General features: G+C 34.7%; 1 protein-coding gene across 3 annotated transcripts; it reads left to right on the top strand.

The window, feature by feature from the left end:
• LOC112791859 (phospholipid-transporting ATPase 3) lies at window positions 1-26,164 on the top strand. Of its 3 annotated transcripts, none has more exons than XM_025834867.3 (27): window positions 1-1,506; window positions 3,637-3,702; window positions 4,458-4,519; window positions 6,110-6,191; window positions 6,972-7,082; window positions 7,660-7,737; window positions 7,826-7,922; window positions 9,674-9,780; window positions 10,234-10,299; window positions 12,901-13,022; window positions 13,730-13,820; window positions 13,905-13,982; window positions 14,064-14,180; window positions 14,764-14,910; window positions 14,991-15,095; window positions 16,072-16,214; window positions 16,902-17,003; window positions 17,098-17,161; window positions 17,254-17,466; window positions 18,342-18,507; window positions 18,598-18,677; window positions 18,756-18,995; window positions 23,878-24,099; window positions 24,190-24,357; window positions 24,839-25,201; window positions 25,309-25,412; window positions 25,637-26,164. In XM_025834867.3, exons 1-27 carry the CDS (start codon window positions 1,324-1,326, stop codon window positions 25,941-25,943), a joined length of 3,684 nt encoding a protein of 1,227 aa, XP_025690652.1. In that variant the 5' UTR covers window positions 1-1,323; the 3' UTR covers window positions 25,944-26,164. The 3 variants fall into 3 exon arrangements, with proteins under 3 accessions (XP_025690652.1, XP_025690653.1, XP_025690654.1); XM_025834869.3 differs by having other exon boundaries at window positions 1,074-1,506; window positions 4,463-4,519; XM_025834868.3 differs by lacking the exon at window positions 3,637-3,702.
• The last annotated feature ends 265 nt before the right edge of the window (window positions 26,165-26,429 follow it).

The following is a 26,429-nucleotide window of genomic DNA, read 5'->3' as shown; positions in this document are numbered from 1 at the left end:
AGCAACTAGATATTGCTAGACATGAAGATGTCTAATATTCTCCAAACTAAAGTTGGACCATGGATACTTTGATTACGTCATCAACATTAGTTGTAAAATAATATCGTGAAATCTCTTATTTTCATGATCTTATATGGGCAAGATATCATTAGTGATTCAGATGAGCTTTATGTCATACCTTATTTACCCTGTGATTTTTCCTTTCATCTCGTTTTGTGGTTTAACAACTAACGAGTACATGCGTGAATGCATTCTCTCAGAATAATTTATGCAAACAGGGAAACTAGATTCCCCTAAATAATTAAATATGCATCACATAGTGATAGAGTCTTGATTTGGAGATCGTGAACTGTTGACGAGTTTCCTTAGCAGTACAAACTTTCTGAATTGTGTTACTTCTTTCAAATCGGAAGTCACCTAGCATTTCATCACCTTAAAAATTAGAATATATTGAGGAGTATGATTTGCTTTGTCGGCCATCAAGGACTACAGACATGAATTTGAGACTTCCTCTAATGTGGGAAAGGAGGTTACTCTTCTTCTTATGGATTTGCAAGCAGCTTTATTGGTCAGGATTTGTGTTCTCGTTTCATTGCATTCTTGTTAGATACTAGTGGCTTCTACGCTTTGATTTTGTGTGTGTACTGTATACTAAGGGGTACGTGAATCCTATTGGATCTAATCTCTCTTTTTCTACTTTATTTTTTCCCTCTTGCTGGGGCATGATTCAATCAGATCGGATTTATCGACATGACAAATTGTAAAAAAATAAAATAAAAGCTGATAATGGAACAGTACGTTCCGGTAAGTACCCTGTCATACCAGAACCGCTTTTTCCTGTGACCAGATTGTATAGAGATAGAAATTATAAAAATCGTAACACTTCTGGAAAACAAGTATATTGAAGAAGAATCAATGAAGCTCATAGACAATAAAAGATTCTGAGTAGTATATTAAAGAAAAACAACATTTAAAATTTGAATGTTATTTATAGCAAACACAGTCATCATAAAAAGCAAGGGTTATTAAATAATAAAAAAACATATATATAATTGCACACTAGTGAGTGCGGAGAAGATGGAGGGAAAGGAAAGTTGCAGAGAGAATTTAGCAGTGGAGAAGCAAATATAAGGTCCAAAATAGAAAGAGAGAAGGGGCAAAATGGGGAAAAAAGAGGTGAAAGCGGTTACCAGAGAAAAAAAGAGAGCCGTTTCTGCTTTCAGATTTCCCCGAAATTTACGTAACGAAAGAGAAAGAATACGAATACGAAGAAGAAGGAAGAAAAAGCGATAATCGAATCGTGATAACGCATGATATCGGAAGATGATGAAGGGATTGGGTGGGATTGATTCTCAACCAGGTTCTTCTTTCTCGCGAACGAGTTCCAAGATGCACCAGCGACCCCCCTCTCAGACCATTCGACTCGGCCGGGTCCAGCCACAGGCACCTTCCTACCGCACCATTTTCTGCAATGATCGTGAATCCAATTTCCCCGTTCGCTTCAAGGTTCATTTTATTATTATTATTTGATGAATGCGCGGCTAATGTTTTTGGTTCAATTCGTGATTGCGTTTCGATTGGTGATTAATGCGGTGGGACTCGTTTAGTGTTTGTTTAAGTAGGATTGGGGTCAGTGGAGCTATGATGTTAATGATTAGCTTGATGGTTTTTTTTTTTTTAATAGCATAGGAGACTCGAACCTGCGACCTCTTATGTGAGTATGGAATACTATGCCATTTGAATTATAACTCATTGATAATGGTTAGCTTGATGTTGATATTAGGTTAATGATGCACTTCATGTTAATTTAGAACGACGGTGGTGGTTAATTTGGCTTTGGCAAGTAGATTTCTACGTAACGGGTAATTGCATTGTTTTCGAACTACAAATTGGTTGAAGAACTTCTACAATGCACATATTGGCATTACTTGAGAAATGCCTTCTGTCACATTATAGCTGGTAGTGACATTCTTCCATGCACGAACAGTTCGGACTTTTAGGGGAAGCATTGTAAGTTGAAGCTAGTCAGAAGTAGAGGCTAGTTGAATCTTAAAGAATAAAACCCAAAATAGGTCCGGAATTTTTTTATTGTGACTTACGTCCCTGATCTTTGTTTTTTAGCCGTCAGTCTCAACTTTCAAATTGAGACATATTGGTCTTTCTTTTAGTAAGGGCTAAATTGTTCAATTTTGCAAATTTAGGGAACCTTTTCTTTTCAAATTTGTATGAAGAGTAAATTACTCTCCGATTGCTTGTGTTTTTGGTTCCTACTTGATTTTGAAAACCTACACAAAGCTTTCCTGTAATCCTATTTATGGCAATAAAAAACTTACGACAGACTCCAAAATGCCATTAGGCGACCTAACAAAATCTGATTTGCATGGTTGTGGCTATTTTGTTGGCAAGTGCAATTTCTATTCCTCGTATGGCACTGTTTATGATGAGGCATCCACTTATTTTGCCTGCCCTTGCTCCCCCATTGGGCCACTCTCACCACCATCAGGTCATGGTCTCATCCGTTTCATAAATTCCCTTGCATGAAAAGGTGTTAAGTACTAAGGAAAATGCAGAACCACTTTCTTTATTGCAATATCAAGCATTCCATACTATTGGATGTGGAACTTTGTGCACCCTATGATAGCTATGTCTCTAAAAAAATGCCACACTCAAATTAAGCTATTAGCATAACCCTGACAAACAACATAATCAAGGAATCTGCAGAAGAAAACTGGCATACCACATCAAAATTAGATCTCCAACTCTAAAGCAATATCAATTTTGCGATTAAAAATTTATGTGAGGGTTGCATATATACTAGTACTAGCTTCCGCTTGTCATCTTAGCTTGATATTCTTAGGGCATTTCAAATTCACTAGAGCATCCTCATTGATGACCCAAAAGAAACCCAAAAAGCAAAATGCTCACAACTTTATTGATGATGGCAAGTGTGCACTTCAGTTCTTCGTTATAGTACTTGGTGTCCTTGAACTTCAATTCCATCCCTATCTCTATTCTAGCCTCAATGAACTTGAGGTTAATGGTATTCCCCTCTTTATTGTGATCTATGTTATTCAAGGAACTTCAATTTGGAGTAGCTAAATAGTTGGTGGAAGTGGAAACCATCATGTGAAATTGTGAACCACTGTTGTAAAGAACTTTGAATGGGATGCAAAAGAAGAAAGGGGAGAAGCTAAGTGAATCAAACAAAGCTTTCGTGGGAGTGAGGATGGGTTCCCCACAAATGCATGAAGAAGAGGAGTAAATCATAGATTGAGTTCATGGGTGGTGGCAAAGTAGAGGGGACTGCCATGGATGGCAAGGGAGGTGATGGCCACTGATTAGGGCATAAGGATGGAGAAAGTGTAGTTTTTTTAGAGAGATTGGAAATGAATTATTAGCGTGTAGCGATGCACCTTGCTTAAGAAGAAGTTGCATTGAAGAAATGAAATCGTACAGATTCTGTTTGTGTTTTCCTTCTACCTCTCCATGTATGCATACACCTTGATATCAATTTACTAATTTACAGTTTTTTAAACTTCAAGAAATTTCGGACATGCTCTTCATAGTTGATATTATTTTGTATTTTTGACATACTTAGATTTGCTCATTTTGATTAGTTAATATCGATTATCTCAGGGAAATTCAATATCTACTACAAAATACAACGTTTTAACCTTTTTACCAAAAGGATTATTTGAACAGGTTAGTTACTCTATCCTTTTAATTCTTGATAGGAAACTGAGATGCTTTTGATTTCCATGTTTCAAAAAAGTATGGGTTCTGGTTGTCATTGCATGAATTGTTGTAACTTTTTGAAATTATATTCTTGTGAGTAGTTTCTGGAAACTGTTCTTGTAAATAGGATATTTTGGACTGCATGATTTGTTATGTGTGAGCTATTTTACATTTTCTTTTGAATTTTTAAGAATTAGTTTCTAATATTTTGCTTCTAAATATTTAAATTGAAGAGGTTTGGTTGGTTGTGTTTTTTGGTTCTTGGGCTAATTTAATCTAGGAGCATTGGTTCTTTTTATTTATGTTTTCTTTAACTTTTTTTTTTAATTTTTATAAAATTTTATTTTATTGTGTGATTACTTCAGGTATTAAGTATTGCATATTGCTGACTATATATGTTCGACCATCTTGGTGTCATTCTTTTTCTTCTTTAATTAGCACTCTTCGTCTCTTCCCATAAATCTACTGGCACAAAATCATTGGGGTGAAGTAGAAGTGGATTTTTAGTTTATTTGAGCACAAAGAAAATGACTCATACTTTCTTTACAATACATAATGTTAAGGCAACATGTGCTCAAGTTAATTTGTTATAGCTTTTCTTGTCAGTAGTTGTTGATTGCTGATTGAAGGTAAATCCTGTTTGTTCATGATGAGTTTTATCCTTTGCCACATTATTTATGTATGTTGCCACTTAGAAGACATAAATTTTGTTTGTGATGCAGTTCAGACGGGTGGCTAATCTCTACTTTCTTTCAATCTCAATTTTGTCAACCACACCAATTAGGTATTAAAATGCTAGTCAACTTCAAAGTTAGATTATTATTTTTGCGCTTGCAAGTTTAATTGTGATTTGTGAATATCATCGGTAATGGATGATTACAACATCTTCTTTTTCTGCATTTTACTGTTGTCTTCCTCATTCTATCTTTGATATGTAAGAAATTTGGTTATGACATGAACATGTATATCATACTACATGAACTAGGAAATAGGGCAAAATGGCAGTCCGATGCACAAGCATCCCATGTTAACGCAAGATAATGTTGCAGGCCATGAAATGGCTAGGTTACAACATATTAAACTAGTATATATTTTTTTTTTCTTCTTTTCCCTTTTTTTTTCCTATTTTAAATAAAGATTCTGTTATATGGAGATTCATTGTATTTGGTTTGAGTGTGATTCTCCAATTTTCATTGATAGATTTTCACTTTAAGGAAAGTAAGTTTGGGGTTGATAAGAGGTATTTGATCCCCATTTGGTGTAAAAGACATTATTGATTTCTCTCAGATAAGTTGGAGATACAAATCTGTTTGTGTGTGTTTTGATTCAAAACGGCTTTTTAAAGAGAATTTTATATCCTTTCGCTTAGTGTTCTTGTACGAAGTATGGTAGCATCTATCTAATTATTGTGGTATTTCAATCCACATTGGCATGAAAAGTTGAAAGTAAATAAATAAAAGTTAATGAATTTATGGAATTTATGCTGGAAGATTTGAAGTGTCCAGTGTGAGTATAGGACGGTGAAAGGTTTTGTTAATTTATGGTGGAAATTAGTGGGTTTGAAAGTTCATTGGGTTAACTGAACAGAGTAATTTAAGAGGCAAGGGATAAATTCGAGGATCAAGTTGGTTTGTTATAAAGTGGTTAAGCACGAGGTAGCTAGTTTTTTTTGCCTCTGTATTTTGGTTTTGATTGTTCAAAATTTCACATCATGCTGTGTATTCGTATTGTACTTTTTCCCCTGAATTATGTTACTTGACCCTTGTTATTATGTTTGTCTCATATCTATTTGTTAATTTATCGTACACCTGATGGAATCAGCCAAGAAAATTGAAGGAAAAGGATGCTGTTTTGATGAAAATGAAATCTGAAATTCAATGAAAACACTTCGAGACTAATAGTGATATCTTACTTACAGTTCTATAGCTTTTTTAAGAAGAAGAAGCCTCAAATGGGATTAACCAACTAAATTTGCTTAACTGTTTTATTGACTTAACAGCACAAGCTTTAATTAATTAATTGAGTCCTGCTCATACTCTAACATAATTATAACTGATTCATTTGTAAGGTAATTACCATTCTTGTTACAATTAAGTGCTATTCAAACTGCTGCGGTATATGTTTTCTTTCTTTCGTTCTTCTTTTACTTGGTTTCTTTTATTTTATTTTTTATTCGTTTATTTTATTTTTTATTTTTTTTGGGGGGAGGGGGTTTGGTTCATCATGCTTTTTACCTTGCTTTAATTGTTGTGAACATTATTATCTTTAATATGTATTTTCTTATGCTGAATGCTTTTCATATTTACCATTGGCTAATCTTATACTTTGGTTATTCATCTGCATAGCCCTAATCTCATATTTTCTGATTTTGTAGTCCCGTCTCTCCAATTACCAATGTACTTCCTCTATCCTTGGTTCTTCTTGCATCTCTTATTAAGGAAGCTTGGGAGGACTGGGTATGAATACTATTTACTCTCCTTGTATAATGCTTTCTTTTTATTATTTAGCTGAAATGTTTGGGTTATGGAATTTAGATTTTATCATTCCGATACTTGGGACATTCCAAGATTTTTCTGGAAAACATTATAATAGATAGCACAGACACAAGATTTTAGTGGCATGTACATGTGTTCAATCAGACATTTGTGCGACACACATAAAAATTACATCTTCATTTTGCCAAATATATATTCTCTTCTTTTTTGAAACACTACAAATATGACTTGGACATAATGTAGATAAGTTCTGGAAATGTCAACAAAACTGATATTTTATAAAATTTTCAAATGAACTTAGTAATGGTAAGTATTAACTACTGGCACAGGATATAAGAAAATAAATGTTTCATAATGTTTTAGAGGAGCCTAGAAAGTATTGAATATTGGAAGTTTAGGATTTATGAATATTTGAAAATGTATACATTTTGAAAATATATTTATGTATGTACTGTATCTGTGTCCTACCATTTTAAATAGTTGGTCTGTCTTTGTTAGTGTCTCCATCGTATAGTGTTAATGTCAGTGCTTCTATGATACAGCATAGGCATTTATCATATAATGTTTTTATTGGTTTGTAAAACATTGTGCTTCGTTTGTTTCAAAAATGCATTAATGTCTGTATGGATGTCCTCAATTAAAATCGTCAATACTGTCTCGTGGATTATATTATGGAAAAAGATTTCTATGTGTATTCCCCTTATTAATATATTGTTTCCCCCCATTAAATGTTTATAACAGAAGCGCTTTCAAAATGACATGGCCATAAACAATAAAATGGTAGACGTTTTGCAAGATCAACGGTGGGTTTCTGTACCCTGGAAAGCGTTGCAGGTTGGAGACATTGTCAAGGTGAGTGAGCTATAAGTTTCTGTGCTACTGCTAGAACATTTTGATACATCTGCATTTTGCAATCGTACTTGTAAGGAACTATATGTATTATGGTAATTTTTGGTATAGATTTAGTTTCCATGTATAAGCTTTGTGATTGTGGAACACACTTTTACTCATGTATATCCTGAAGATCTCATTACCGAATTTGGAAACACTCCTAGTTGTCTTTACGGGTCCATTTCCAGCTTTGCATTGTAGAATATTATGTAGCAGTGGTGTATATAATTTTATAACCTCTTGACATATTCTGGTTGTCTGAATAGTGTGTTCACCTGTACCCTTGTTTTTTTTCCTCTTAAAAAAATGTTGTAGGACAAATTTATGTTTATAAAGTTTCTTCACTTCTGTTAGTTATGTTGTGGGTTATTGATGAAAAATAACATAAAATCTCTTTTTCCAAATATATGTGGTTGAGATAGGTTTGACAGTTGTCTCTTTTTTTTTTAATCAAAAAATAAAGCTAAATGGTAACATGCCAATTTCATTTACTGACAGTAATTACTATAAGCTAACTTTTTCCTTTTCTTTTTTGCAGGTTAAGCAGGATGAATTCTTTCCAGCAGATCTGCTTTTCATGGCTAGTACAAATGCAGATGGTGTTTGCTACATTGAGGTTTAACTATCTTTAATTTTCAATCTGGTTTTTTCTTTACGTTGTTTAGTAGTGAGTGCAGTTTAGTGACCTTGGATATGGGTGACAGACTGCTAATTTGGACGGGGAAACCAACTTGAAGATAAGGAAAGCATTGGAAAAGACTTGGGATTACCTGACTCCACCGAAAGCATCTGAGTTTAAAGGTTTATATTTGATGTTGGTTAACCTATAAATCTGCACTACTTGTTTATGTTTCTGGTTACCTGATGACAAGCTTTCCAAAACTTTCTAAAATCACAATGTGTTCTTTTATACATTTACAGTAATAGAAACTTTTTTTTGGTATTATTTCTATAAACATTTTGTGCCATTATCATTGTTTTGGCTCATCTATCTGAGTAATGAGTATAGCATTAATCAGTTCATGTGTATCTTACAATGGATTATATGCATCTTGATTCCTTTGAGATGCAAATTCTGCTCCCAATTTGATATGTATGAGTTCAGAAATGTACATCATCCTATCAATTGACATCCTCCATTTTGTGAGAGTTTAGTTGGTGAAATATTGTTTTACTCCAGTTATCTGGTTTATCTACCTTCCCTTAAAGTTGCTTGGCATCTCTTCTCGATATTTGTATGTTCAAATATTCATGCTCACCAGCTACTTGGCATCAGTACTAGTTAACGCCAAGTAAAAGATTATAAATTATTGTGATGATTGGGTTATGTGGTAGCAAATGCAGCTATAAATTCTGAAATAACCTGTGCATTGATATTGAAAGGATATTCCAAAGTGAAACTCAGGCTCTGTATGTATTCAAGTATGGAAAACAAGTAAAAAGTGCAGAAATAGAGAGTCTAGACTCTTGAGAACAGTCTTGGGTATTAAACGGCCCATTCACCCTCCTAGTCTTCACTTACAAATGGTTAACCAAATTCCCTCCTCAGTCTACAGATTCAGCATGATCTTTATTTTCTCTCTCCTAGTCATCCTAACAAAATTAAATTTGTCTCCACTTGCCCGTGCATTTTTAGGTCCTGGTCCATTGTACCCCCTTATCTTTCTAGCATAGACTATATACTTGGGCTTGGTAGGGTTCCTATCATACTGAATAGTGATCCTCCAATTAGATGGAAGTATTCAATATGAAGATCAGAACTATATTTATTTATTTATTTTTGGATAAAAGAATTATTACATTAAGATGAGGAGGATTGGGGATAAGAGTTCCCCTATACAAAAGCAAAGCAAAGAAATATTTATCTATAAAGCATAGATTTCCAATATCTCAACTAGTTTGAAAGGGAAAGTCTCATCCCTTGAAACATGCTTGTCAGAAAATCTGTCATTGAAATTGTGTGGATTACGCTGCAACCCAAATAGTGCAAATAGACAGTGCCCAAAGGTTTTGCCTCTTTCCTGCTACCAAACCCTAGAAACCTAGTCAATAATTGTTGATCTAGGGTTGAAGGGCACACCCAACATTCATCAAAGATGCTAAACAAATTGTCTCATTAAGAAATAGCTGTCGGGCAATCAAAATGTATGTGAATTTGATTTTGAATTTTCCTCACACATAACACGCACATCAAGGGACTTGTAAAGGTGTGTTCATAATGAACAATTAATCAATTTATTTTTGATTATGTCTGAAACGTGGTTTTTGTTTATTTTTATGGCTTATTTGCCTGTCTATTATTTGTTCCTTAAATTGTAGTATGTTGGAAATTTATAAATTGTAATTCTCTTGCTCGTTACTTTTGTATGGCTCTATCAAGCCGATTGCCTTTCATTTTAATTTGTTTAGGCATATTATTGTGAAACCAGTGCAAGTATCATCATCATATAATCATATTGATGGGGACGTGTCAATTCTAATGATAAATGCAAAATTTGTTCTTGATCTTATGCATTTAAATTTCTGAGTAGTTGTTTTATAATGCATGGCAGGTGAAATTCAATGTGAACAACCAAACAATTCGCTGTATACCTTTACTGGAAATCTTATATTGGACAATCAAACATTGCCTCTCAGTCCAAATCAAGTTTTGCTGCGAGTATGTTATACTTTTTCTACTAGTTCTGTTTAAAGTATATTTTGTTGTGAGCTCCATTTTATTCATAAACTAGCTATAATTGTTGCATTGATGATTGAAATGCACCTTCATTGTTGGATTTCATTTAAAAAACTTGAAAGTAGCATGGAGAAAATAGAGATGTAAATAATTTTTTCAATGGTTAAACTGTATAGAAACCATTATAATATGCAGGCATCTTGCCATTCTTACCTAATAATTGCCCGATACTAATTTTTCTTAAGCATAAATAATTACATCTAATTGGATATTCATATCAATCATAATTAAGGAAAATTAGGACATAAATCTGTATACTATCTCAACAAATATATTATATATTTATTTTTACAATCAATAGATAGCAATATTTTGTTTATGGGAAGTTTATGAAACTGAATAGGCATTGGTTTATTGAATCTTCTGCATATTCAGGGATGCAGTCTCAGGAATACGGAGTATATTGTTACGGTGGTTATTTTTACAGGACATGAAACAAAGGTTTGTTGTTAATGAGTTATATTTATTTTTATAACTCTGCAATATTTATTCCATGTTCTGTTACCTGGTAGATAGTTATACACATGTTTTTTAGTGACGCATTAATTGTCGAAATGCATTACTAATGACATGCTTGCTGCATAAGATAATCTACATGTAATGTAATTGATTTTTAAATATATCGCAGATGCTATGTTATTATTTTTGTCTTATTTGATATGGATTGTGTTGTAATGTTTGCCTTATACCCATCTATTTCTTTTCAATTTTATCATCATTTGAATAGCGTTATGTTTTGCAAGTTTTTGAATTGCTTTCTCTTGTTTAGTATAGAGAGTATTGTGCATTATTGTTTTCTTGACATGTTCATTACATCTCTCTTCACAAAGAATGTGAAGTAGTGTTTACAAGCTAAAGCAAGAAACAAGAAACATAACTGAAGCTAAACACTTTGAGTCTCTGACTAGGGGCATTTCTCCAGCATGTCCTTTTATGTAATTTATTTTCAAAAAGTATCTTCTTTCATTTTTATCCAAATAAAACTAAAAGTATTTTTAATAATTGAAAGTGCTTTTTAAAGTCTTAATGTGAAATAGATTTATCTACTAAAAAAATAAAATCTAAAATGTAGATATTTTTTCAAAAACCAATCCAGATTGACCCTTAATATTGGTACATCCTTTATGACCTATACTATCACTATTTTGCTGCTGAGTTCTTAATTGAAATTTGAAACTCTATTCTTGAGTATGCTTTGAGAATTTCATGCTATCAAATCATCCATAATTTTTTTCTTTAATATTTTATTGATGGTTTTTCTCTCCATTATTCTCTTGGGTGAATCACCACTGCTGTTGTGGCATCTCTCAAACAACCTTTTCTCCATTAGATACGGCTTGGACACACATGAACTCGGGGTGGATACACATAGGACATAGATTATTATTATTATTATTATTATTATTATTATTATTATTATTGGCCTTCTTTCTTTCAAGAAGTTTCTAATCTTTCTCTCGATGAGCCACGGTTGGAAACAAGAAACTATCTCACTGAAGAAAATGAAGTGAATCCTTAAATGATCACTTTGATTGGGTTTTTTGTTTCAGTCCCCCTCCCCCTCCCCCCTTTATTCATGTATTTGTACATGATTAATTTTCTTATGACGAACTCATTAAGGACTTTTTTTGTGATACAACAACAACAAAGCCTTATTCCACTGGGTGGGGTCGGCTATATGGATCAAACGACGGCATTTGAGTCCTATCATGTATCATGTCTACAATAAGACTATTTACACGGAGATCTCCTTTGACCACCTTATATATGGTCTTTTTGGATCTTCCTTTACAATTGGTCCCCTTTTACTTTCCATCTCATCCACTCTCCTAATTGGATGCTCTGTCAATCTTCTTCTCACATGCCCAAACCAACTGAGATGAGATTCTACTATCTTTTCTACCATAGGTGCTACTCCAACTTCCTCTCTTTTATCTTCGTAACTTCGTTCCTTATTTTGTCCATACGTGTGTGGCCGGTCATCTATCTCAGCATTCTCATATCTGCCACACTTAATTTATGTTCATGCTCACCCTTTGTCGCTCAATATTTTGTTTCATTTAACATAGCCAGTCTAATGGCAAAAGAAAGAGCCGAGCCCCATATTTTGTTAGAGGGAAACTGAAATAGGGGATATACAAGATACATGATATGCTCCACTATTCGGGAGGGTTTTAGAAAGAATGAAAATGAGTAGTTTGACACCTATAAGTTTGCTGGAAAATTGTAAATCTTGACCTTAATATATATATATATATATATATATATATATATATATATATATATATATATATATATATATATATATATATATGCCGTGTACATGTCCCTGTCAGCACTATTTTTTTTTATTATTTTGGTGTATCAATGTGTCCGTATGGTGTCAGGTGTCTATTGCTCATTGTTGTTGATGTAGTCTCCTTGGTTGATATTTACCACCCTAAGTTTCTATATCAATGGGATTTGGAATCTCCAACATTTTTTTCATATTGTTCCAGGTTTCCTGAGTCTTTTCTTGCTGTCAATTATTGCGTTTTGTGAAATTTCCACTTACAATCACTCAAATGTCTCTTCTTCCTAATGATGCAAAATATTCGATCAACCTCTTTAAGCGGAGGCAATTCAGCTGCCTTACCAGTGTTTTATAGAGTTCAATGCATATTTCTCATGTTGCTAATGGTTCATTTGTAACAAGCTAATGTTTAGTAAATTAGTCTTTCTTTTTATCTTTAAATATCAATTTTCTGAGCGCAATATTGTTTAATAAAAGCATTAAACCTAAGCAATTCATACTAGCTGTTTTCTTTTGTTTTTCTATAAATTAAACTGAGGGTGTTTGTTTTCTGTTTCCAGTTTAAAACATTGTGTAGGAAATTGTGGAAAAAGCCAAGACTCTTTCCATCAAGTTTCTGTACAAAATTTTAAAAAACATAAACTGAAAATATCTCCTTTTTGTTTCCCCATCCTCTTTCATAATAAAATGGTTACCTTCTGTGATTGTTTATGGATTCTGTCTTACAGACAATTTGAATAACATTGCAGGTGATGATGAATTCAATGAACGTTCCTTCCAAAAGAAGTACATTGGAGAGGAAACTTGACAAGCTCATACTCACTCTATTTGTAACTCTCTTTGTGATGTGCTTTGTTGGAGCCACGGGCAGGTGCGTGAGTTAAATAATAATTTTTCCTGGACCTCTTCCAATTCATTACTAATTTTTCCTGGACTATGTGTGCACACTATCAAGAAGGCACTAGAGTTGGTTTGTTTCAACTCCATATTAGATTTACTATTATTATTAATATATTAGCATGACGAGACGTTATAACTAATAATATTTTGTAAAAGTGTGGAAGTTCCAGAGAGTAGCTCTTTTAATATTTATGATCCACTTACAACTGTGAATAACTTTTTATAGATTACGAATTTTGTAATTCCAACTGTTTAATCGAGACATTTGACCCTATAGACCAATTATGTGAAATTTCCCAAAATTTGGAAGCCATTTGATATATCACCATACTACTCAATTTTGAACTATAATATAGTTTCAAAACACAAGTAAATACCGACCATTAGATTGCATATTTACTGATGTTTGAAGTTTATAAAATTTGGTTATTTGATTATCTAATCAAATAATGTCATTCAATGGTTGGATTGACGAAATTCATAGTACATTAAAAAGTTATGTGATGGTGTAAGTCAACAACCCGATGGAAGTGGATCCCTGCTCTTTATGTTTAATTGAATTATGACTGGAATTTGGAAAAATTAACAGAAGTATGGCCAGATTGGGGATCTCTTATTTAATAATTAGTAGTATGAATTAATTCTGTTCTGAATGTTAGATTTTTGTTGACATTACAGTGCACTCTTCGTAGACAAGAAATATTATTACTTACATCTTGATTCAATTGAGGAGGGATCATCACAGTTTAACCCTAACAACAGATTTTTGGTACTTTATAATTGCAAAGTCAATAACAATATCATCTCCTTGTTTTGTTTATTTGAATATTTGTTGACTCTCTCATTTTGTCAGGTTCTTATTCTGACTATGTTTACCCTTATCACACTATACTCTTCAGTCATTCCCATTTCTCTTTATGTCTCTATAGAGGTTTGTTTCTCAGTCATATATGTGCCCATAAAATGTGTTTCCCAATAAGCCAAAATGTTAATAATTTTATTTTTTTATCAGATGATAAAATTTATCCAGTCTGCTCAGTTTATTAACAAGGACTTGCACATGTATCATAGTGAAACCAATACGCCTGCATTAGCTAGGACGTCAAATCTGAATGAAGAACTTGGGCAGGTAAGTTGCTACCAAATTTTTCCCCCTTGACAGAAAAACAGTTGTTATTGATGAAAGTGCAAAGAGAGAATAAGATGTGCTCAAATGGACAAAAAACAAATGAGAAATAGTAAAAGAAATAAAGAAATCAATGCAAGGGCTCCAGAACTAAACAAATAACCATTTAAGAACACCATAATAAAGGTGTTTTTTTTATTGGGAACAGTCACATCTCTTCCAAAGTAGACAAAAGGTTCCCTACCGACAGGCTTCGGTCAGTTTTCTTTACAGACTTATAACCATAATGAAGAAAGATAAGATGGTAGTCATCAATGTTATCATATACAAAGAGATGGATTGGTAGCTTTGTTGCATGGCTTATACATATAGGACCTAGCTATTAAATCTTTTTCCTTTTTACTTTTTAAACCTTCGTTATTATCTAACTTTTTCCTCTGTTTGTCACCCACTTTATGTATTGTTGAAAATTTTTAGACTTGAATTAATATGAAGTGCATATTTACGGTAGATGTCTGATTGCAAGATCTATTTGTTTTCCTCACCAAATTTCTGAGATACACAATTTTCTTGATGATTTGACTAGGTGGAATACATTTTTTCTGACAAAACTGGGACTCTTACTAGAAACTTAATGGAATTCTTCAAGTGCTCAATTGGTGGGGAGGTGTATGGACATGGTGTGACAGAAATTGAAAGGGGAATAGCAGAGCGCAATGGCATGAAAATTGAGGTAAGATGTTTCTGCATGGTAAGAAAATAACAGGTCTATGTCCAGGGATCGCAGTTATAATGTGTTATGTTTCATTACAGGAAAAAAGATCACCCAATGCAGTGCAAGAGAAAGGTTTTAATTTTGATGATACTAGGATTATGAGAGGAGCATGGAGGAATGAGTCTAATCCTGATATCTGCAAGGTAAATAGTTCTGCTTGACTTTGAAGTAGTGGCAAAAATTTGGAATTTCCTGTTTCATAACTCATGTTTGATTTTTTGCTAGGTAGAAATGTTCTTACATAAATCCATCTACTTGCATGTCTTCATGTTATTCGGAAATTATTGTTTGTGTTTTTCCTAGAAGAAGCTATACAAAGTTTTTCAACTGTGTCCATGTGTCATGAGAACATACAACTGAACTTGATCAGCTGGGTAACTTAGAAATCTGTTACTTCTTATTTATATGGGGGTTAGTCTTTCTTGTTGGTCTCATGATCTATAATTTCTGCTTTATAGTTTCATAAGCACTGTGTTTCGTCTATAACCTTTGCACACTGAAATTTCACTTTGCATGCTTTCCACATTGGAGGAGCTGGCATTTACCTTTTTTTGGTCTTTGGAAAAGAAATTTTATTAGAAGAGAATTTTTTATTCTGAGTTCTTCTCATCTTCTGAACAATTTGAATTATTTGGCTCAATGTTACTGATGCAATAGTTTTGAATACTCTTACTATGGACACAAGCCACAGAAAGAAGCATATTGCTTTCTTGACAAATTTTGTCATAGATTGAGAAAGTGGTCTATCCACTTGGATTTGATGATGAAAAATCACTTCCTAGTCTATTGTGAGATCTTAATCTGCTGCAGTTTTATGGATGTTAATAAATTTTGGGTTTATACTATGTAGTTGGTAATAAGAATAAGAATAAGAATGTCAAACTCCTTATTTTTGCATACTAACCGGGTGTAATGTCTATATTACCTAATTTTCAACTAGCTGGCATAATCTAGATCCTTCATCTTAAATACTAATATTTGCTCAAAGAGAAGATGCTTTTGTTCAACGATGTACTGCTTGATACTGTATCTTCCTTTTTTCTGGTAAAATGCTTTACTTATGAGAAAAAAAATGCTTACTTACTATGTGCTCGTGTGATGATTTGTTTCGCTACATAGGGGTTCTTCAGATGTCTTGCTATATGTCATACAGTACTTCCTGAGGGTGAAGAGTCCCCTGAAAAGATTAAGTATCAAGCTGCGTCTCCTGATGAGTCTGCTTTGGTTATTGCTGCAAAGAACTTTGGTTTCTTTTTCTACAGGTACAGAATTCAAATTTCTAGAACATATTAATATTTTCTGCATGACTGTCTGTTTAGTTCGACAAATCATATCAAACTTCCATGGTTACTCTGTACAACTACATAATAGTTTAGTCTTTTGATAGGGAAGGAATATTAACATCATGACCAAGTCATAAAGATCTGGACCAGTTCCAATTTAGCTAGCAACTCACTGGCTTTTTGCACATTATAGTGTGATGTGCATCCCTTGAATAATTAATTTCCAGATGTAGCTCTCAGTGGTTAAGTTACTTCACTTTCATCTATGCCAGTTCCAATTAAGCCACACTGCAAGAATTTTCCATGTTAAGTGTTTTTATAACGAAGCTTGCATATTTGCAAATTATCCTTAGTCTGGGACTTCTTATTGAGCTGGGATTTTTATGCACTTTCTGTCACACTTGCCTCATCTACATCTTTGTTACAGAGGCCATCTTGTATTCTTCCTGTTCTATTAGCCTCCATGTTCTCATAATGAAATTTCCTTATTCTGAAAGAATGGGGTAAGGCCTGTGTCTGAATTTACCTTTCATTTGATACTTGCAGTGATTTGAGGTGTATGGAATATAACTTTAATAATTGCTTCTGCTATTGGTTTATTAATAGTGCTGCTGCTTTAGGTTATTGCTATTTGAGTTGATCCTGATCAGTATTTTACCTTGGCAGACGCACACCAACAGCTATATATGTTCGTGAATCTCATGTGGAGAAGATTGGCCATACTCAAGATGTATCCTATGAAATTTTAAATGTACTCGAGTTTAATAGGTAACCATCCCTTTCCCCATGCTGCTATAGTTTAGATTTTAAGATTTGAAACTTTTCTTTTTAACAATACTTGTAATCGTTGTTCCATTAATAGTACAAGGAAGCGTCAGTCCGTTGTATGTCGTTATCCAGATGGGAGGCTTGTATTGTACTGCAAGGTAATACATTCTTGAGGATTCTCCATTATGAAAAATTGCTTACCTTCGGCTAATCAGATAACAAACATCTTTTAAGGACTTGCTTATAACAGGGTGCTGATACTGTAATCTTTGAGAGACTGGCTGATGGTAATAATGAAATCAGGAACTTGACAAGAGAGCATCTGGAACAATTTGGATCTGCTGGACTACGCACATTATGCCTGGCCTACAAAGAATTGCATCCTGATGCTTATGAAAGCTGGAATGAGAAGTTTATCCAGGCCAAGTCTTCTTTACGTGATCGTGAGAAGAAGTTAGATGAGGTAATTTTTATCCTGCTATGGTAGCTTTTCGCGAATATTAAGCATCAAATGGTTTACATTTTTGTAATAGCTTACCTCAATGGGTAGTTATAGTGCACTAAACTATTGTTTTTATTATTCCTCTGTAAAGTTCTGGCAATGAAGAGACTGCTTTGCTTTTGCATTTTGTCTTGTTAAAATCCGATTGGTTCCTAAAAGGATCAGAAAGAGGTATATTATTTTGATTCATATGCTTGTCTTTGTTACCAAACCTAGCTGAAGTGTAAAAATTAGAAAGTCACAAAGGTGCTATTCAGAATACTGAAAAAGCATGAAAATTCAGTAGCCTGCTAGCATTACTCATAAGCTTGGGTTCAACCCATGAGGCGTTTGCCATCAATTACAAATGCTAGTTTCGATTCTGATTGAACGTGGCTCTGCTTCCTAAAGGACTTATTGGGCTCTTTTTTAACTTAATTATTAAATTGAGTTTCCGCTTGAAACCCTGAAAGAACTGCAAAGCATAAAGCTACAAAATTTGGAAAATCAAGAATTACTTCCTTAAAATATGGAAAGCTAAACATGTCATCTAACCGTATCATCTTATTGCTCATTAAATTACATGCTGCAACCAAAATGTGGAAACCTGATAATTGTTAGTATAGAGATTAATGCTTGTGCTACTTTTTCGTAATTCTATATTTACCTTTGTAGCTGCATATTTTTATTCCAATTGTTTGACTTTTCACTTCTTATTGTAAAAACTAGAAGTATTCTTGTCACTTTTCAAGTCAGGCTATGTTCTAGATCTCAAGCTATTAAAAATTTGAAATTACATTGTAAATTTTCTAGAATGAATTATTCTGTTCTTACTGATATTTCTAGAAATAATACAGGTTGCGGAACTTATTGAAAATGGTCTCACTTTAATTGGTTGCACCGCCATCGAAGACAAGCTTCAGGAGGGAGTACCAGCTTGCATACGGACTCTTCAAAAGGCTGGTATCAAAATTTGGGTTCTTACAGGGGACAAGATTGAAACAGCAATAAACATAGCCTACGGTGAGTCTCTTGTTGGGTCAGCTGGTTTCTTGTGTCCTGTGTGCGCCCAAAAACTTTGTTCACTCTCATTTTATTAATCCTCTGCTGCAGCATGCAATTTAATAAACAATGAGATGAAGAAATTTATTATCAGCTCAGAAACTGATGCGATAAGAGAAGTTGAAGAAAAGGTAAGCTACTCTTTTTGGCTTCCACATGCTCAGTTATTGTTTCTGATTGTAGCAACTGTGTTGTTATTCGACTTTTAGGGTGACCAAGTGGAAATTGCACGATTTATTAAAGATGAAGTGAAAAAAGAGCTAAAGAAATGCACTGAGGAAGCACAGAGCTATTTTAACACTGGATCTGCACCAAAATTAGCACTTGTAATTGATGGAAAGTGTCTAATGTATGCGTTGGATCCAAGTTTAAGAGTGATGCTGCTGGATTTAGGTTTGAACTGTCATGCTGTCGTTTGCTGCCGAGTTTCTCCTTTACAGAAAGCACAGGTAAAACTGATGCTCTGTTCAATAACTTCTTACTGCTATTGTTTATATGTAGAGAACTTATGCTAGTATAAGGAAAGATGCTTTGACTCTAGTTTGGGCATAGTTTGTAGCAGAAGTTGGTGCTTCTTGTATTGGGAAATATTACCAAATACCGTCTCGTGGTCAGGACGGATGTACGAGATAAATTTTCTTCTAATGAAGTCTTAAAACATAAAATAAAATAAATTAGTTGTTCAACTCCAACATATCCTAACTAAATAATTTGTGACATAAAATGCAAATGTATCCTTCCTCTACCAAACCTTATCCAACCTTCTTATGTTTAGTAAGGAATGGAGAAGAACGAGATAATTCTGGTATTCTATATATAAATGGGTAAATTAAGGGAGGTTAGTGCATATGTTGGTCAACTAGAGGGGTGATAAGTGAAATTTACTAAAAAATATGAGATAACTTATAAATAATAATAAGAATAATAATATTATCAGTTTTAAATTCTTATCATTATCAATATTCTAGCCGATTAAGTTTCAAAAGGGTTATATTATATACAACTATTTTATATAACAAAATTATAAAAGCAAAATGCATTTTAAAAGTTTTTTAATGAATAAAAGGAAATTATTTTATTATTTTCTCTCCCTTGTTCTTTAATAAGAGGAAAATAAGACAAAAAATTATACATATTTTTAAAGAATAACACTGTTTAAATAGAAAGTTGATTTATACAAACATCTAGTCCTTTTATAAGAAAAACAATGTATTTCTCATTATTTTCCTCTCTCTTTTTTAAAGGAAAGAATTCTATAGAATCATTGTTTAAAGCTTAGCGTTATTAAATAGTTTTATTTTTAACTGTAAGATCTTGTTTATGTTTGTATATTAGTCTTTGGAGGAATATTTTATGTTTATCTTTATATTTATTTTAAAATATTTCTAATTATAAAAAATAAATGTTTTTTTTTTCATCCTTTGCAAGAAAATAGGTTTATAGATAATCCAAAAAATAATTTCATATAATAAACTAACTCCGATATTCATCATATATTTCAAATTTCAGCATCTAAAAAGTATCATTTTATTTATTCTGCCTCCAAACTCTGGTCCACTGTTTCAGGCTCCAAGCCTCCAATTTAGACAAATTATATGAAATCATTTTGCGTAAAAACCATTTCATAAAAATGAAGTGTCAACAACAACAACAACAACAAAGCCTTGTCCCACTAAGTGGGGTCGGTTACATGAATCAAACGACGCCATTGTGCTCTGTTATGTATCATGTCTACAGAGAGACCGTTTACATGTAGATCTCGTTTGACCACCTCATGGATGGTCTTTTTAGGTCTTCCTCTGCCTTTCGCCCTTTGTCCATCTTCCATCTCATCCACCCTCTTGACTGGATGTTCTATCGGTCTTCTTCTCACATGTCCAAACCACCTGAGACGCGATTCAACCATCTTTTCCACAATAGGTGCTACTCCAACTCTCTCCCTTATATCTTCATTCCTTATTTTATCCAATCGCGTATGACCACTCATCCATCTCAACATCTTCATCTCTGCCACACTCAGCTTATGTTCGTGCTCCCCTTTAGCCGCCCAACACTCCGTACCATACAGCATAGCCGGTCTTATAGCGGTGCGATAGAATTTACCTTTAAGTTTTAAAGGCACTTTTTTGTCGCATATAAAACCAGATGCACTCCGCCATTTTGACCAACCTGCTTGGATCCTATGATTTACATCATGTTCAATCTCTCCATTATCCTGTATGATGCATCCAAGATACTTAAAACTTTTAACTTTTCGTAGGGTGTTCTCTCCAATTTTCACCTCTATATTGGAGTTTTCCCTTCTCAGACTGAACTTACATTCCATATATTCTGTCTTGCTACGGCTTATGCGCAGACCATACACTTCTAGAGCTTCTCTCCATAACTCCAACTTCTTATTTAGGTCTTCCCTTGACTCTCCCATAAGGACGATATCATCGGCAAAAAGCATGCACCATGGCACAGGCTCTTGGATGTGCTCTGTGAGTACTTCTAAGACTAATGTGAAAAGGTATGGACTTAAGGATGATCCCTGGTGTAATCCTATACCAATAGGGAATTCCTCTGTCACACCACCTTGAGTCTTCACACTAGTTGTGGCCCCATCATACATGTCTTTAATTGCCCGAATATATGCGATCCTTACTCTCCTCTTTTCTAAAACCTTCCATAAGACCTCCCTTGGTACCCTATCATACGCTTTTTCCAAATCAATAAACACCATGTGTAGAGCCCTTTTATTACTACGATATCTCTCCATCATCCTTCTTAATAGGTATATCGCTTCAGTGGTAGATCTGCCTGGCATAAATCCAAATTGGTTCTCTGTTACTTGTGTCTCTTTTCTCAACCTCCGTTCTATCACCCTTTCCCATAACTTCATAGTATGACTCATAAGCTTAATCCCTCTATAATTTTCGCAACTTTGTATATCCCCCTTATTCTTGTAGATAGGTACCAAGGTGCTCTTTCTCCACTCATCAGGCATCTTCTTTGACCTTAAAATCTCATTAAAAAGCTTGGTTAACCAGTTGATGCCTTTTCCTCCAAGACCCTTCCAAACCTCAATCGGGATATTATCAGGTCCTACTGCCCTGCCATTTTTCATCTGCTTTAGAGCCTCTTTTACCTCGAAGTCTCGAATCCTTCGATAGTAGTCAAAGTTTTGATCTTCTTCCCTTGTGCATAATCGACCAAGGCTCGGAAGAGTCTTCTGTCCCTCATTAAATAACTCGTAGAAGTAGCTCTTCCACCTTTCATTAATCTTCTCCTTTTGAGCCAACACCTCTCCATCCTTATCCTTTATGCACTTAACCTGATCTAAATCTCTCGTTCTTCTTTCCCGGCTCTTTGCAATTCTATATATACCTTTTTCTCCTTCTTTCGTGCCCAAAGACTGGTAGCCTCATATGCTCTTGTTCTTGCTTCACTTACAGCCACTTTTGTCTCTTTCTTAACCGCCTTATAATTTTTCAGTTATCTGCATTGCGGCATAAAGACCACTCTTTAAAGCATTCTCTTTTTATCTTTATCTTTTCTTGTATACTCGCATTCCACCACCAGGACTCCTTGTCTCTTGGTCCTATTCCTTTAGATTCACCAAAACTTTCTTTTGCTGTTCTTCTAATAACTTCTGCCATCTCCCTCCACATCTCTTCCGCGCTTCCATTCCCATCCCACTTTGCCTCTTCTCCTACCCGTCTTAGGAAGCTTCTTTGTTCCTCACCTTTCATCCGCCACCACCTCGTCCTTGGGTTCTTCGTATGATGTCTTTTCCTCAACTTTTGCTCAACGCGAAAATCCATGACGAGCACCCTATGTTGTGTTGTCAAACTCCCTCCCGGGATAATTTTACAGTTAATGCAAAATTTTCGGTCGACTCTCCTCAACAAGAAGAAGTCGATTTGAGAGCTTGTCATGCCACTCTTATAGGTTATAAGATGTTCGTCTCTCTTTTTAAAACATGTATTTGCGATGAGAAGATCAAAAGTTGAGGAAAAGTCCAAAATAGTTTTACCCTCGGCATTGATCACCCCGAAACCATGGCCTCCGTGAATACTCCCATATCCAGTCACTTCTCTCCCAACATGGCCATTTAAATCTCCTCCTAAGAAAATCTTATCTCCCAAAGGTATGCCTTGAACCAAACTCTCTAGATCCTCCCAAAACCTTATCTTGTGTTGTTCGTCCGAACCCACTTGCGGTGCATAGGCGCTAATCATATGGAAAGCACCTCCCTCCACCACAAGTTTGATAGAGATGATCCGATCTCCCACCCTCTTGACATCAACTACGTCCTTCTTCCACTGCTTATCCACAATTATTCCAACTCCATTCCTATTCTTCACCTTTTCTGTATACCAAAGTTTGAAACCAGAAGAATCCAACTCCCTAGCCTTTGCACCAACCCATTTCGTTTCTTGTAGGCACATAATGTTAATCTTCCTCCATTGGTGTCCACCACCTCCATGGACTTTCCTGTTAGAGTGCCTATGTTCCATGTCCCAAATCTCAACCTTTTGTCGCTTCGACCTTTACCTTTTCCTTTGTGAACTAGCTTATTTACTCTCGTCCGTTCACGAAAACGCGAGAACCCTTGCTCATTTAACACTACATCCGGGCACCAATGCAGCGGCTCTTGCTTTGACACCGTACTCGAGCCATACGGCGCGTTACTTCCGGGTAACGACCTAGCTTTAGCGCAATAATGTCTTTGATTCATGTCATGGGGGGTTCGGCTATATTTTTACGTTGGTTGCCGAAGACCTAACACAACCCTCCTCCTTTATCCGGGCTTGGGACCGGCTATGTACCGCAAGTGTAACATAGGCGGAGTTTCATAAAAATGAAGTGTAAATCAATTATAATTTTTAAAACAACTATACATTTTAAATTCTTTTTTATAATGATTTTCATGTAAACCACATTTATAATTTTTAATATATTTTTAAAATATTAAGGATTCTGTGCATTTTAGTAAAACCAGTGGAAGAGTGAAATTAAATTGATGGAAACGATGGAGGGGTTGGGTTGAAGAGAAAAGTTAAAATGGCTTTTTCTTTTTGTTGTTGTAGTGAGTTTTAGGCTTTGAAGCTGTTAAATACATAGAGGAATGTGTTGTTTGTTTATAGTAGACTCAAATAGTGTAGTGGACTCGAGAATATAACATTTCATTAAATAAAACTTTTTTAAAGTCTTTGCAGTAATGGAAAGATTTCTTAGATAGTGAAACAGAGAAAGACCAGTTGATTGACACATGTAAACTTTCCAAGTTATCGACCTTGAATTGTATAGCTAGACTATATGTTCATTCACTAAATCTACTTACAGGTAACAAGTATGGTCAAGAAAGGTGCACATAAAATAACACTTAGTATTGGTGATGGAGCCAATGATGTTAGCATGATTCAAGCTGCTCATGTTGGTGTTGGCATAAGTGGGTTGGAAGGAATGCAAGCTGTGATGGCTAGTGACTTTGCCATTGCACAGTTCCGTTACTTGGAAGATTTGCTGCTTGTTCATGGCCGCTGGTCATATCTACGTGTATGCAAGGTCTCATGTTTTTCTAAACTCCAGAGTACATGACCATGCATAGTTTTTCTTTTCTTTTTTTAAAAGCTGGTTCAAAATTGGTTTTTGCAGGTGGTATTATACTTCTTCTATAAGAATCTCACATTCGCTCTCACTCAGTTTTGGTTTACTTTTCAAACTGGGTTTTCTGGTCAGAGATTCTATGATGATTGGTTTCAGTCATTATATAATGTCATCTTCACAGCAGTACCTGTGGTCATTGTTGGGCTATTTGACAAGGTAGCATATTTTCTACGACAACTTGGAAATTGGACCTCTATTTTCTTTTGTGAGTGTGTATTTTATCTCTGGAGACTGGAGGCATGCGTCACTTGCTTTTATATTGCCCCATTCACTAAGTTCTGACTAAGATGTGAAATCATTCATGGTCCTATTGTCTTAGAAGATAGATCTCATGATATGGTATGAGAATTTTTATGACCAAATAGACTTAAGTTTGATTCGATTTTTGTCTGCTCCCATTCTTCTGAATTAGAATTAGATTTAGTGCCTATTCCATGTTTGAAACCCAAAAGAGACCTTTTTTTTTGTGGTGGAGAGAGAAGAGAGAGAGGAAAAAAGAAAAGGGGGGAGAGAGGGGGGGGGGATGATTAAGCTATACCCAACTGTTTAGGCTTTTTACAAGAAAGTTTTGTGAAACTTGCAATATATTTTTTCTTCATGGATGATATGTTTTGAAAGGTTATATGCGTCTTTGCAGGATGTCAGTGCGTCTTTATCCAAGAAGTATCCTGAGCTATACAAGGAGGGAATAAAGAATGCCTTCTTCAAGTGGAGAGTTGTGGCTGTCTATGCCTTTTTTTCTATATACCAGTCTCTAATATTCTTCTATTTTGTGGGCACAACAAACCTGACTGCTAAGAACTCAGATGGAAAGATATTTGGACTCTGGGATGTCAGTACAATGGCATTCACATGTGTTGTAATAACTGTCAACTTGCGACTGCTTTTGATCTGTAATTCAATCACAAGATGGCACTATATTAGTGTCGGTGGAAGTATATTAGCCTGGTTTATTTTTGTTTTTATATACTCGTTGATTTGTCATCTTTTTGGTCGACAGGTGAATTGCCACTTCCTGTGTCTACATTGTTGAAAAAAATTTGGAACCTTCCTTATGAACCCATAAAAACCTGTCTAACCGAGTTCTGTTTCTACTATCTGCTGCAGAATGTTTATTTTGTCATCTTTGTCTTGATGAGTACATTCTATTTCTACTTCATACTACTACTTGTTCCCGTTGCTGCACTCTTCTGTGACTTTGTTTACCAAGGGTAAGTTTCAGATTGAACAACTCCATACTTTGCCTGTATGTTTTATTGATGGGGATGTCAATATCCTTATGGGGCTTCAAAGGTAAGATGCAGCACATTAGCTCAAAGCAGAAAGATATACAACTTTCGAATAAAACCTTGTTATGCAGATGTCTCTGTTTATATTATTATCACCCTTACTAAAGGGTTTTGTGCTATGTTCATTTTAGTTCATGTGGTTACAGGGTTCAAAGATGGTTCTTCCCCTATGATTTTCAAATTGTTCAAGAAATGCACAAGAATGAGCTTAATGACACCGGTAGGGCAAAATTGCTGGAGGTAGAGAACCAGCTTACGGAAGATCAAGCAAGGAGCTACGCTGTATCTCGGCTCCCACCTGCGATATCAAAGCACACTGGGTTTGCATTCGATTCACCAGGGTACGAGTCATTCTTTGCTTCACAGATTGGTGTATATGCCCCTCCAAAGGCATGGGATGTTGCAAGACGAGCTAGCATGAAATCACGGCTAAAGATTGTGCTGCAAAAGTGATTTAGAGTAAGATTACTGTACATTGCATTGGTTTTGATCTTCCTTTTGTGAGCAGCCCTAGGAATTCTGTAAAATCAAAATGTGTCATATTAATTATCTGCTTAACTTATGTTTAGGATATATTCTGTTTTGGGCCATTTAGAGTAGATTTTCAGGAACCTCGCAGATGTATATTCCACGATAAACAGCAATTCATATATAGCCATTTTTGAAAGAGTTAAGTGCTTCTCATTTGTATTGGATTGATTGATTGGTTTACTTTTTTAAGTTCATGCAGAAAGACGGTTTCTGACATTGCGTTCAGCATATTTGAACATTCAATAACATGATTTTATTTGTGTTAGTGTCAGAACTTTTGCCTGAACATCAACAAATTCAGGTAGAGAGTATCAATTAATGATACAATATCTAGTTTTAGGTGACTAACATTATGACTTCTCTCATATTGTAACGTTTGTTGCATATTTAGATTTGGCTGATGCTATA

This window comes from Arachis hypogaea, chromosome 13 (assembly GCF_003086295.3).
Source record: "Arachis hypogaea cultivar Tifrunner chromosome 13, arahy.Tifrunner.gnm2.J5K5, whole genome shotgun sequence".
In the NCBI taxonomy this organism is placed as follows: Eukaryota; Viridiplantae; Streptophyta; class Magnoliopsida; order Fabales; family Fabaceae; genus Arachis; species Arachis hypogaea.
The sequence above is the reverse complement of the archived record's forward strand: the minus strand, read 5'-3'. Positions and strand labels throughout refer to the sequence as shown.